The sequence below is a fragment of the Rhea pennata genome, chromosome 6 (genome assembly GCF_028389875.1).
Source record: "Rhea pennata isolate bPtePen1 chromosome 6, bPtePen1.pri, whole genome shotgun sequence".
Classification (NCBI taxonomy): domain Eukaryota; kingdom Metazoa; phylum Chordata; class Aves; order Rheiformes; family Rheidae; genus Rhea; species Rhea pennata.
Genome location: NC_084668.1, coordinates 12,711,615 through 12,724,440, shown reverse-complemented (window position 1 = coordinate 12,724,440; position 12,826 = coordinate 12,711,615). Strand labels below are relative to the sequence as shown.

Below are 12,826 nucleotides of genomic sequence, written 5' to 3'. Positions count from 1 at the left end.
CCAGGGGACAGCCAGATCACTTCAGTGGAGACTGCAGCGGGAAAGCCCCATAATACTTCAAAAGCCAATCCATTTGGACAGAGCGCTGCATTGACTTGACTGTGTGCGGAGAAACGGAAGGGACTACTCGGAGAGTGGCTGTAAATGAGGTTCATTCTTAGTCTGATCACGGTGTGCTTTTTTTTTTTTTTGGTGCCATCTTACATTTTAACTGATACGCTTTTCAAATAGAGAATTCTGCCCATCCCTCTAATCTTTAGTTAAAAAATATCCTCCTGAGTTAAATAAGAACAAAACCAATAGAGTCCTACAGAAAAGTAATACACTTCAATCATAATTACAGTGAGGAGCATACAGAATTTATTAGACTGACAAGCTACATTTATTTTTTAAACCACACTATAAAATTCTATTGCAAGATTACAACTTTCTATTGTGTTTTAGATGATGGTCCAAAAAACCAGCAGAAAGATGGTAATTTCCTATTAAATATTATGAGACTTTTCCAAAAAGACATTTCCTTTCTAAAAACCTCTGCCTGGTTTACCTCACTTGTGAGAGTTAAAATACAGAATATGCAGTCAGTGTTCAGCAAAACCACATGATATTTTGTCACATTCTCCTCCTGCCCAGCTTTGCTTATACTGCAGTTAATGTTTCATTTCACTGTTACATTAGCCTATTCACTACAGTAGGAAATCCTTTCTAAAACATAAAGCTCTCTTACATTTCACTGTCACCCTTGAAAGACCCATCTGATTTTTCAGGTGAGTTTTAGCAGTACCTTAGGGGTAAAATAAAATATTTTATCTACAGCACATTAGTCCCCAGGGTGGAGCCTTTCTGGTTCATCACTTTTATAATATAGACTTTCTGAGATGCATCAGCAGAATTTCTGTTGATTGGTTTCCTTGCCAAATATTGTGGAACACTATGTGATAAATAATATTAGCCATGGTAAAAATGTAGATTGGAACAGCAAATGCAATGGCAGTAGAAAAAAGAAGGTAATGTGAATACAGGGCATATCAGCAAAGTGCAACTGTAATAAGGAGTCCTGGAACAGAAGAGAGACTTTGCCCCCTCTGGAGGGGGAGAAGTGATGTAGAAAGCCAATCATTACATTGTAGGTGCTGAAATCTTAATTCCACTGATTGCCCTGCAGTCACAAACCAAAAGGCCACATTTCCATTCCATGGATGACATGCTTTTTTTGCCACGATCTCCACAGGCGGAACAGATTTTGGCAGCCTGCAGACTATTGAGGTGTCAGGAAAGCAGGGGTGTGACAATAGTAGGAATTGACATGGTCATTAGTGTGAAACTAGCATTTTTAAATGTCGAAGGAACTTGCCATTTTCTTCAATCTGCATTTTTATCACATGGTTCCTAGGCCAGTGGAGAAGTGACACTAATGACTGCATCTTCCAAGTTACATGCATAAAGGAGACACGTCTTCTCTGAGAGGTAAGGACTTCAGTGAAAAGAAGTGGTTAGAGGACAACCATCAACACTAAACTAGTGCTATGAGAGTAAAGGAACTGTCTAACAGATCTCCATTCACTAAAGTCTTTACAGGTTGTTTAAAAACATCTGCTTCCAAACAGCTGTAGGCTCACAGCGGTGAAATGAGGAATACCCCTTCCTTTCTCCTGAACCATTTATACTGTAGATAGAGAGAAAGACAGGTGATGTGCTCCCTGGTAATTAATGACCTTCAGTGCCCAACCCAAACCCTGAAATAAATAAAAATCTTGGAACTGACAACTGGACAGTGCGATAAATTCTTCCAGTTTGACTCAGACAGCAAGACTCCAATGGAATTAAGTTATCAGTGGGATGTGAGCTGTATAGATTAATGCTTCGGTTGATACTGCACAAGGAGAAAAAAAGCTAGGTTAGGAAAAAAATAAGATATATAGTTAGTGGTACCCTACCTCCACAGTTTGTGTTCTCATCAATGCTGGAGGCTGGCAGGATCACTGAACAAAGAAAAGAAGATTGGAGAAAGTTGTCATTTTGCTATCATTTTGCTTCTTTAAGTAATTAAAACCCCGATAATCTAGACAAAAGAAGCTGCTTGAATGTTTTGCGGCAAGCTAAGAGTCTCTCTAAATTGAATGATAAGCTCAGCATGGGGAATTTCATGCAACAAAACTTCTCAAAAGACTTGGCAATTACTTCCAGTACTATTACCTGATCACTGTTTAGCTTCTTCCATTTGGATAAAGAAGATAGCTGAGAAAACCACGGAAAACAAGATTATCACTCTCTGGAGAGCTCAGATTTTTAAACCGGGGCATTGTAGTCCATAAAAAATACATTTGGAAAGGGGTTCTTTAGTCTAGACATTTGTCTAGATTCAATTTTCACAAAACCTAGGTTGGAAGATGTTGGAAGACGAACATTTCTCCATCAGCAATGTTCCTCTGTTAGAGCCCTGATTGCTCTCCCCACTTTACACACCAGCTGTCTCCATCTGCCCCACCTTGCTTCTCCACTCCTGTAGGACGCTCCCCTCTGATACTTGAACTTAAGGACCTCCTGTTGCCCATATCCACACCAAGAACAGAGTTCATTTATATAACCCAGCCTGAGACAACCATGCAAGGTTAAAAGCTTCAATTCAAGCAATACTAGTTACTTATTATAGATCTAAGTAATTCTGTTTTATAAGAGACCTGAGCTGTCCCCAAAGGAATGTCAGTTATCCTGTCCTGAAACCAGTGAGTATATAGCACATTTGTTAGTTTGCTTGCTTGTTGTTTTAGAGGCATCCAAATCCCATCTACAGTAGGGAAAATCTTAGCTTAGCTTGATAGTCTGGGCATGAGCTACTTTCCTGAATCAGCCCACCCTCTCCCTCCTTGATGACTCTGTACATACCAGGAATTTCATTATACAGGCAATCTTGGTACTGCGTGCTGTTTCCAACACACTGGGAAGAGTCTGGACTGTGCACCTCACAATAACGGCTGCGATACTGGATCCCCTCTTCATTACACAAGCTCCACTCTGACCACTCTGACCAGCCACCTTAAATCCAAGATCAAGACAACACACAGAGAACATCACCAAAAAGGAAAAGATCCCTTGTAAAATCCAAACTTCCCTAATGCTGGAGGGTGTCTAGATCCTGATCTAGCCCTCTCTTGCATATATAATCCAGAAGTCTTCAGTGAATTTTATTCTCTCAACACAAGTAACAGTGCAAGCCATCCTATCCTACTTGTCAAGTTAAGTTGCCTTAATATTGACTAAACCAGACCCTGTGGAACATTGCATAATGCAGGGTTGCCTTAAAAGCTCCTATATCAGCTCCTGGCTGAAGACCTGCAAGGAGCTGGATGGGGCTATGCTGCTTCACAAACTCCAAAGTCTGTAGTGGCCTCCTGGAGTTACCCCAAGCAGCCAGCACAAATTATAGTGGTTTTGTTAAGGTCCCTAAGAAGAGCAGTCAGCCTGCACTGGATCAGAGAAACACAAAGGTGGTTCAAAAACAACACAGGTCCAAAGGTCTGTCCTTCGAGTTGTAGCACACACTTGTCTGCCATTCTGTGTAAGCCACAAGAATGAAGGATTGCTCCTTCAGCAACCACACAGATTCGTACTTCATGACTCCTTTTTTCTGTCTTGCAGCTTCCACCTTAAAGAACCAAACTCCTGCTTTTTCAATTACCTTAAATGGATCAGCCATTAACAAGATTTTGCCTGGTCAGCACTGGAATGCCAAGGCATGCTCCAGCAAACAAGTAGAGAGAAAGGTGATGCATTTAATTTGAACACTCGGGTGCCTACTTTTCTTCTGGTTCAATATATATTTACTGAATTGGCAGAGAAGCTTCTAACTGATGGTGTTTCTGATTTATTTTTCAACACTTTGTGGATGTGGCTTGTTCCACCACCACCCAAGCCAGGTGGAGCAGGGATGAGAAACGGCTACCTTCACAAGGGTGTGTGTTGCAGAGGGCCTCCTCAGTGTGCAGACCAATGCAGATATCCTCTCCGCTAGATGGGGCTGGATTGGTGCAAGTCCGTGTGCGCTGGTAGTGTCCTCCTCCACAGGTTGCTGAGCACTGAGACCAAGGAGTCCAGCAAGACCATGCACCTTTCACTGAAGGATATTGAAAAGCAAGGAGAGGGAGGCACATGTCACTGGTTATTCCTTTAACCGTGGCAAGGCTGGAGACAGCCCCAGCCTCTCACCTTCTAGATCCACTCAGCCCAGACTAGCTAACACTTTCTTGTATTCCAGGACTTTTGGGCCTGACAAAAAAAAACCCTTTTGTATGCACCCTGTGGATGCAGAATGAAGTATACCTGCACAAAAAGACTCTGCATCATGAAGTGCCCTAATAGAAACTATTCTGTAGGGTGGCAACTTTGTTCTTACACACATTTTATAAAACTGTGTTACTGTTATTACATTGTTTCCTGACACTTCACTTACAGCAGCAGCAGATTTACTTGGAAACAAAATGCTGCGCAACCTAAGTGTACAACCTTGCATCTTTCTGCGGGGGGCCCCAAGTCTTCTAGTCCCAACCCTCAGAAAACAGAAGCTCAGAGGCTTTACTTGAGTACAGTCACGTAACAAGTTAATAATAAATCTAGGGAGGCAATTAAGAGCCCTAGTTTGAACCCCTCTTGTCTGCATACTAGACTATCTGATTTGCGGGTCCACATTACATTACTTCAGGAGATATCTTTAACAACCTGATGACTTAGTGCAAGATAAACCCAGGATTTGTATATACACATCAAGTGAGGCAGGGAAGAAGGGAGACACAGAGAAATAGGAATCATGCACTTAGATTGTAAAACATCATAGTGTTCAAGGGCAGAAAACAGCACAGAAGAAGGGCACAGACATTAGTGAAAAGCCACTGAGATCTTCCAAAATAGTACTAATAGCTGCCTTTATAGTGCCAGAGTTATTTTCTTTTTATAGGCCACAGAGTGCAATATTTGCCACTCTTGCTATGCTCCACATATTCTGATCATCATTCTATCTGCATTGGCATTTTATCTTTGTATTGAGTTTTAATATCATAATAATACTATAATGATACAGGACTTTCAAGTGTAGGCCACAAACTGTATTGCCAGAAATGCTGAAACTGCAAAGAGGTGAGATGATTTGTCTAAGATCCTTTAAATTTAGGTTCAATGGTTATTACAGAACAAAGAGAAGGATAAGAAAGTGAGAATACAGTTGTCTATGGTCTATTATTACTATTCTGGACCAGAAGCGCAACATAAACATGAGGACAAACTTGAAAACCAGGAAACCAGGCAAGAATACTCCCTGCTGGCTGTGCAGGAAATGGTAACTGATGTCAAGAGTAGATGCCCATCGCAAGAACAATACGTAAGCAGGAGAGGGGGAAGAAACAAGTGTTCACAAGAAGAATCTCCACATCAAGCATCTCTACACAGTATTAAGCCACATTCATTAAGCCTGTCTTCTCACCAAGGTGCAGGTGCACCATGATGCCCTCCACTGCTTGAAGCAAAAAATTGCTAGACAAGCCACAATACAACTTCCTTTAGAGGATGTGGCTGTGTTACCCTCTGAGTCTAAATGAAACGTAAGTCACAGCACCAAGTATGTGTGGGTCACAGGCATGGGTCATTTCAATAGGCTTAAAAATTTAAGGAAAAAAAGAACAAAACTAAGAAAAAAAGCAGCTTGGAAATACTGATTTTGATGTCCCTACCAATAAGATGGGGAAGAACACCTCTGAATTTCATTCATGAAGATGGTAATAGTTACCTGGGCAGGGATGTGGGTTGCAGTCTTGGTACTCCATCGCTGACCCCACACAGGGCAAGCCACCATTTTTAGGTTCGGGGTTTGTGCAAGTTCTCTTTCTGATCCTAAAGCCCAACTCACAGTCCCTGGAACAGGAGGACCAGGCCCCCCAAAAGGACCAGCCCCCATTGATAATCCGTGCAGAGGTCTTACCAGTCTTGAGGAGGTCATCAACAAGAGCTTCAAGGAAAACAAATGAGACACCAAATGATTATAAATCAGTCAGTTGTTGGCTCTTATAAAAGGACTTCAGCTCATAAATAAATTCAGGATTTGCGTGCCTTGGGGAAGGGTTTCTGTTGAAAGCTTTTAGCAGGAGTTTTGTTCCACTGGGCTGAAGGTAGAAGTGAAATGAAATCTGCACATACACAAGCTGAATCAAGTAATAATCTTGATAAATGACCTCTCTGGGCAGCAAACTGTGGCAATCTAGGCTGTGCCCTGAGGACACTGCCTTGTATCCCAGCAGCAGCGAAGGGAATTACCCAGAGGCAGTGCACGAGGGGACCTTCAGAGAGGAAGAAGAGTACAGACACACTGCTCTGCAGAATGGCTCTTCTCCTCTTTTCTATGTCCTCATTACTTGCCTGTCCTCTTTGGAGCAGTCTGGCAGTAACAAGAACAAATCTATACACTGCCATAAGCACAGAGCTCTTGACTGTGTTGATCACTAAGTCACAGAGCTCTCTGCAAGCATCCCAGTCATTCTGTAATGACAATAATTGTACATGCCAAGACTTATGTAGGCACACTCAGGTTTTTGTTGTCCCAAGAGGATTCCCCATCTACCACCAAATCTAGGCTTGGCCCTAAGGTCCCCTGGAGCTGGCAAGACGTACAGTCAGTATCACACACTGCCGAGCCATCATTGGGGCAGAATCGACTCTCAGTCTTCTTCCTTCCAAATTGCAGCTCATGAGGATCGGACAGCTGGGCACGACATGTGTAGCGGAAGCGCTGCTCCTGGCGGGCACCATTCTGGGTGATGTTGACGGGCATCCAAGGGGTCCAGGGTGTGTTCCGGCGCACCTCCGGGCAACTCTCAGGGTTGCAGGTCTTATATTCCTGCCAAGAAGGAAAAAAACACTCTCTCCTTATTTGTCAAACAGCAACAGTGTAACAGGCAGGGATTCATTTACATCCCAGAGGACCAAAGAGTTCCCTCTGGATCTAAAACTACATCCCTCCACATTATCTGACCTCATAGAAACAAGTCAGAGCTGGGCACAGCACAAAACTCGGGCACTGTGAAAAGGCAGCGGTGGTGCAGAGCCTTAGGTGGACCTCAAGGGTGAACTGTGCTTGTTATTCTAATGTACCTCAGATTTGTGTTTCTTTGCTGATTCAAAATCCTGTGGGGTTTGGAAAGCCTCATACACTGTGAGCAGTATAATACTTCAAACAATATATAATGATAACAATGGACAAGTTAATCTTCTGCTATGGCTCTGAGATGCTATTGCCAGGCCAGTCTACAGGACGCTCAGGAGGACAAAATCTCAGTAAGGTTTATTCCTTGAAAAGTTCATTGTTTTATTTTTTAAGGTGCTTTTAGAATAATTTCTTTTTGTAGCTATTTTTTGTTTAGTCGGTTTTTTTAACTCTCTAATGAGGATTATGAACCATTTGCCATCTTTGGTGTAGACCAGAGCACCCACTGAGTCCAGCCAATATTCCAGCTGGAAGGGCATAGGGTGATTTGAGGTTTTCACAATTTTCTCCACCAGCGAGAGAAATTCCAGTGAAAAACATCAAGTTCTTGTTTAAAAATAAATAAATAAAGCAATCTCTTCTGGCAGAGGAAAGGAAATGTAATGCTTCAGGACTTTATGATTCTAGAGTAAATGCCAAACAGTTTGTGAACAGATGGGAGGTTCCAGATCAAATCTGCTTACACTGGAAGAAAACTCTCCATAAAAATAATTAAAACAGCTGCAGGAAGCAGCTGCCAGAATGGGAAAGTGAAAAAAAAGATAGAGAAGGGATAGCCATTGCCTCACTTGCAGGTTAACTGCATGTTTGACCTGCTGTTTAGCATGAGAGTGAGACTGATTTCTGATGCCTGTCGGGCTTCTGTGACTCAGTGGTATCATCCCTGGGGAAGAACAAAAGGTGGAATGATCTCAGGTAAGCTACGTGAGGTATCTAAACCTACAGAAGCCTAGCATGCAAGCCACTCCTTACCTGTACACACACACACACACACACACACACACACACACATACACGCACACACACACCAACTTCACTGAGTTCTGCAATCTGCCACCTCTTTACTTTCCAGTTCATTTGAGTATATTCTCCAGCAAGGGCTGAGGCTAGCACTTTCTTCTAGCTTGAGAAGTAAAATCAAGATGGAAAGAGGAATTAAATACCAAGTCCTTGGAAGCTAAATGTCAATAGGTGCCCTATACAAAATGTCGATAAATAATACATACCACAGCACAGCCTGGACATGTATTTCCATTTTCACAGGACCTCTGTCTTGAATGTATGCCTCCACCACAATTCACACTACATTTATTCCAAGGACCCCATGAAGACCAAAAAATTGGTAATGGGCATGGACTATTCTCATTACAGAATCTGAAAGAGGAAAGCACATTGCTCAGAAAAAGTCCATGTCAGCACATCCCAGGGAGAAAAGCACAATGGGTGCAAATCTAGACTGCATACTGCATTTGGGTGCAATTCATGCTTGCACAGAAATTCAGTAGAAGCCAGTTATATTAGTAATATTCCTGTTCACAGCAGAGAACTGTATCCTTTATACAGAACCAGGAGTGGTTAACCAGACAGTAAGGCTGAGCTCACTTACAAGGTTGGAGCAAATGTTCAAGGTAAGGCTTTTGAAAGTGCTCTTAAAACTTTTACACACTGAATTTACAAAAGAGCTCATAAGCTGGAGCCCACGTATCTCAATGAGAGATACTGAATGGTAAATGTTTTGAAACTCTGGCTCTTATTTAGGTAACTAATGGGAGCTCAGCTCATCAACCAACTGCCCCTAATGACAAGTAGTAAGTTCTTGACAAACTTCTCTTCCTAAAATCTGGCCCTTAATGCTGTTTAGGTCTTAAGAAACTAGTGTTTGCAACTGGAGCCAAAACAGCTATATGCATCTAAAAGCAGCTGCTAAACCAATGTTGTTTCATGTTCCCTTTCTAAAAGGTAACTTCAATTTTGTTCAGTTTTTGAATCAATATTCTTCTCAAATTGAATCACACAGGACCCTAATTGACTCAGACGCAGTCTTTAAAACAAAACAGGGACCTTCCTGAATGGCCACAAATCAAGCCAAATATTAAAATGTCCTGAATCTAGGAAGTTAAATGAATTGCCCTTTGTATTCTGAGAAATGCAGAGAGATCTGTCTTAAGTGACCGCTCAAGGGACACACAACAGCCTCCTGCCAAGCAGAGGTGGCCTTTAATGAAATGTCTAAGATGGAAACCAAATAGGGATGCCTTGAAGCATGTATTTAATGATGGGCTGGGCTTGAAGAACTGAACCAGTGCAGGTGGCTCTGTACATTCTAAAAGTATTGTCTTTCTGTGATTTTGCATCAAATTTGCATAGTTTAGAGGGGGAAGAAATAGATATTTTTCTGTTGCCAAGCCAGCAAAACTCAACTCTGAATCCGTGAGTTAAGTTGTATTCTGTCTTGAACTTCTGGTGCATCAGCACAATTAATACAGAACTTAGGAATGGTGTAATTGGCAATGAAAGCTGCACCTATTCAATTGCCTCCTCAGGTACAGAATCATGAAAATGTAACTATCAGCAATTAGACTGCTAAGAGGATATGACTTCTCCTTTCGTTCAGGAGGAAAATGTTTTGTTTTGGGGATAGGAATAGTCATGCACTAACACTCGTGAGGGTCTGAAAGGTCATGAGAGAGAGTGGAGGCAGCTCTGACGTCTCTGATGGTCACAGGATTGTTGCAAGAGAGAGGCTGCGCATGTGAGCAACCTCACCCATCTCAGGCTCTAGGAGGTCTTCTGTTCCATGTAACTGGCCGAATGGCCTTAATCTGCCATCATTTCCAGCTGGCAACATTAAAACCTCAAGTGAGCACAGTGAGTTGTGAACGTCTCTTACCTTTCTTCTCTGCTCTGTCCAACGCAGACCCTGCCCCCATACCGCGGAGCGGGATTGCTGCAGGATCGCTGGCGGACCTGAAAGCCGATCCCACAGGAAGTGCTACATGGGGCCCAGGAAGACCAGGGTGTCCAAGCACCATTTCTACCAAAGGCAGGGAGAGAGAACAGAGTATTCAGGTTACCGGAAGATCTGCCCGTGCCATGCTGTGCTCAGTAATAAAGTACGTAATGCTCTGAATCCTTGAATGCACTGGAGAAGATGTATTAATTTCAGCCAGACTTTATATCAGCTGAGATTTAGAAAAGGGACTTTCAAAACACTTAGCATTGGCCTAACTTTCCTCCTACTGAAGTCTCTAAGACTTGCAAAGAAACAAAATGAAGCCAATATTGAATGATTTTGGAAATCCCTCCTAGCATTTTCTGGGCAACAGTGTGGTTGCTGTAACTCTCACTGACTACTCCCCCATCATCTCCCATCATGTCTCTTAAACCCTCTTTTCTGAGCCAAAAGCTAGTCCCAAAGTTGTATCTCCTGGGCTCTTCTGCACAACCAAATGCAGTTTTTGAGGCTCACCAAAGCCAGCTGTGCCAAAGCAAGCAACAAAACTACCTTCTGCTCATTCAGTTGGTACTGATGCTTTAAATCTGTTACAGCAACAACACTGCCAGCTCCCATGGTTTTATCACAAGCCTCATAATATTTGGTGTTTTCCTAAAGCCTTCGGCCTTGAATCCTGTTAAGTAGAAATCTCAAATTTCATTAAAAATAACAATAATTGCTTCTTGCTTTCATGGCAGCCTGCAAACCCCACTGTAGTGTAACCCTAAAGCTGTAGAAACCAGAAAGCAATTAAGAGCTCAGAGGCAGGATTGAGTTTCCTAGTTTAATGAGTGATTGCATCTCAGCTGAGCAGTGGTAACTTAGCCTGCGGGAAATGCGATGTAAAACCTCTCCATTCACACCTCAGTGACAGAGACGTAAGCCAGCACTCTGCACCTCGCATCTGTGATCGGCTGAACACGTGCACGCAGTCAGTTTCTGTGACACCGCTGACGTGGTGACTCAGTGATGTGTTTAAACAGAAGCCAATATTTTCATCTTTAAAATCTCTTGATTATTAAAGCTCCCCTTCCCTTGATTTGGCAATGTTACTACACCGTCGAGCCTCACAGGGACACGGGAAGGAGGAACTGTATCCTGTCTTTTCTTTGCTGCAAGTTTTCATTTTGTAGGGAGCCAGTGGCAATGCTCTCACTTACAGAAACGCCTGATCTTGATATTACACTGCCTTAAGCCAGAAAATTCACTTAAAAAATTTTTTTTTCTAAAAAGTCTAGTCAAAAAAACCCTCAGGTGCTCGCTGGTTCTTGAAAGCTTAGCTCAAAAACAGATGTTAATTTTCAAAGCATTTACTGAACTAATAACATTGTTGGCAAGAAATGTTTTCTGGCATAGCACCAATCAGGGCAGAGGATGAAAGTTAAAAACCACATTGCCCTTCACACTTTTTATATTTGTTATCAAGTCTTGCCTGTTCTTGGCAGCCTTATTTCAGACCCCTCTTAGATGTTTCTGCACTCCTCCTCTTGTTCTCCCATCCTTTCTGCCTCCTTCCCTTCCCTTCTCACTTCCCAAACAAGGTTAAAGAACAAGAAATTCCCTTACATAAAAATCCTACTCTTCCACGGTACTCTTCCATGTTTTAACCCACCTACTACCTTCCCAACCTCAGTCTAGAAGAAAGATCACATACAAAATCTCAAATGAAAGAAGTCAAATGGAAGGTTGCTGTTGTTGTAGCAAAAAAGCAAAGTAATTTCTACAAAAAATTCCTCAAAAAAAAAAAAAAAACAATTCTCACCATCTATTTGTGTTCCAGGATTTTTAATGGAAGTGAGGACACTTTCCATTTTCAGACTTCCAGCTTTTGCTTTCTAATAGAACTCATCTTTAAGCATCCTGCTTTCTCTTTGCAGAAAAAATTCACAATGCCATATGAAGTCAATTAAAGGAAATTTGAGGGCTGAGGCGGATGTAGGATGACCAGATGTCCCTATTTTTCAAACCATGCTGTTTTCCTATGTCCTAAGATTGAATAATGTATTTTTCATCCCCTTCTCTGAGGATGTTCCTGCCTCTTTCATCATCAGAGCAGTGCTGACAAACCCATCCCTCTGGCACACATTGCATTTCCCACTGACATAAAAAGGCTGCTTTGGGAAGGCTCCATTCAACCCACGGTGGCAGCACAGGGGTACAAATGACTGCCTGTGTTTTAGGCAGCACAGCCTACAACTGGAAGTCGAGATGCCAATTAAAACATGAATGTTGCTGAACCTTTCATGCCAAGACCAGAACTGAACTCCAGGGAGGAGTCAAGAGACAGCTGTCCTTAACAGAACGAACATTTACAGAGAACATGATGTAGATTAAAATGGTATTGACCCAATATTTACTAAAATATTGGCTGGCCCCACCCTGGTTAAGTAGTGCTTACAGTATTGCATCTTCTTTCCTGGAGTCATAACATGATGAGGGTGATGGGTAACAGGGACACAAACACTCCGCCTATACTTAGGCATCCAACCAGAGGACATTTGCTTTCCATACTGCTCAAGCACAAGCTTCATCATCCCTGGAAAGGCGGCACGTGGACACAAGCTGAGCTGTACGTGCTGTTTAAGGGCCGTCCAAAGCAGGTATGCCTCCTAAGCTCTGCTCGCTGCCAGTTGACGATCTGTTGCTTTCATACAGCCAATGTGTTGCAAACAGTTCACAGACCCCCAGAACAAGGCAAACAGACCTTGCTTGGAGCTGAGGTAGGCCCTGTCTTTGCAAACGTTGCTCTGAAGAATCTCTCCTTGCTTTCGGCAATGCAACCTCAGGCTGTTTTTAACCTCTTT

The 12,826-nt window shown here is 42.5% G+C and overlaps 1 protein-coding gene across 1 annotated transcript in view; it reads right to left on the bottom strand.

The window, feature by feature from the left end:
• Nucleotides 1–12,826, bottom strand: part of SEMA5B (semaphorin 5B) — a 270,689-nt gene that overhangs the window by 21,326 nt on the left and 236,537 nt on the right. Inside the window, exons 15-21 of the mRNA XM_062578940.1 lie at nucleotides 9,918–10,061; nucleotides 8,254–8,401; nucleotides 6,655–6,880; nucleotides 5,777–5,995; nucleotides 3,944–4,114; nucleotides 2,887–3,036; nucleotides 1,938–1,982 (exon numbers count right to left, since the gene is read on the bottom strand). Of these exons, the coding sequence (XP_062434924.1) occupies nucleotides 1,938–1,982; nucleotides 2,887–3,036; nucleotides 3,944–4,114; nucleotides 5,777–5,995; nucleotides 6,655–6,880; nucleotides 8,254–8,401; nucleotides 9,918–10,061 (1,103 nt within the window). The remainder of the gene's footprint in view (nucleotides 1–1,937; nucleotides 1,983–2,886; nucleotides 3,037–3,943; nucleotides 4,115–5,776; nucleotides 5,996–6,654; nucleotides 6,881–8,253; nucleotides 8,402–9,917; nucleotides 10,062–12,826) is intronic.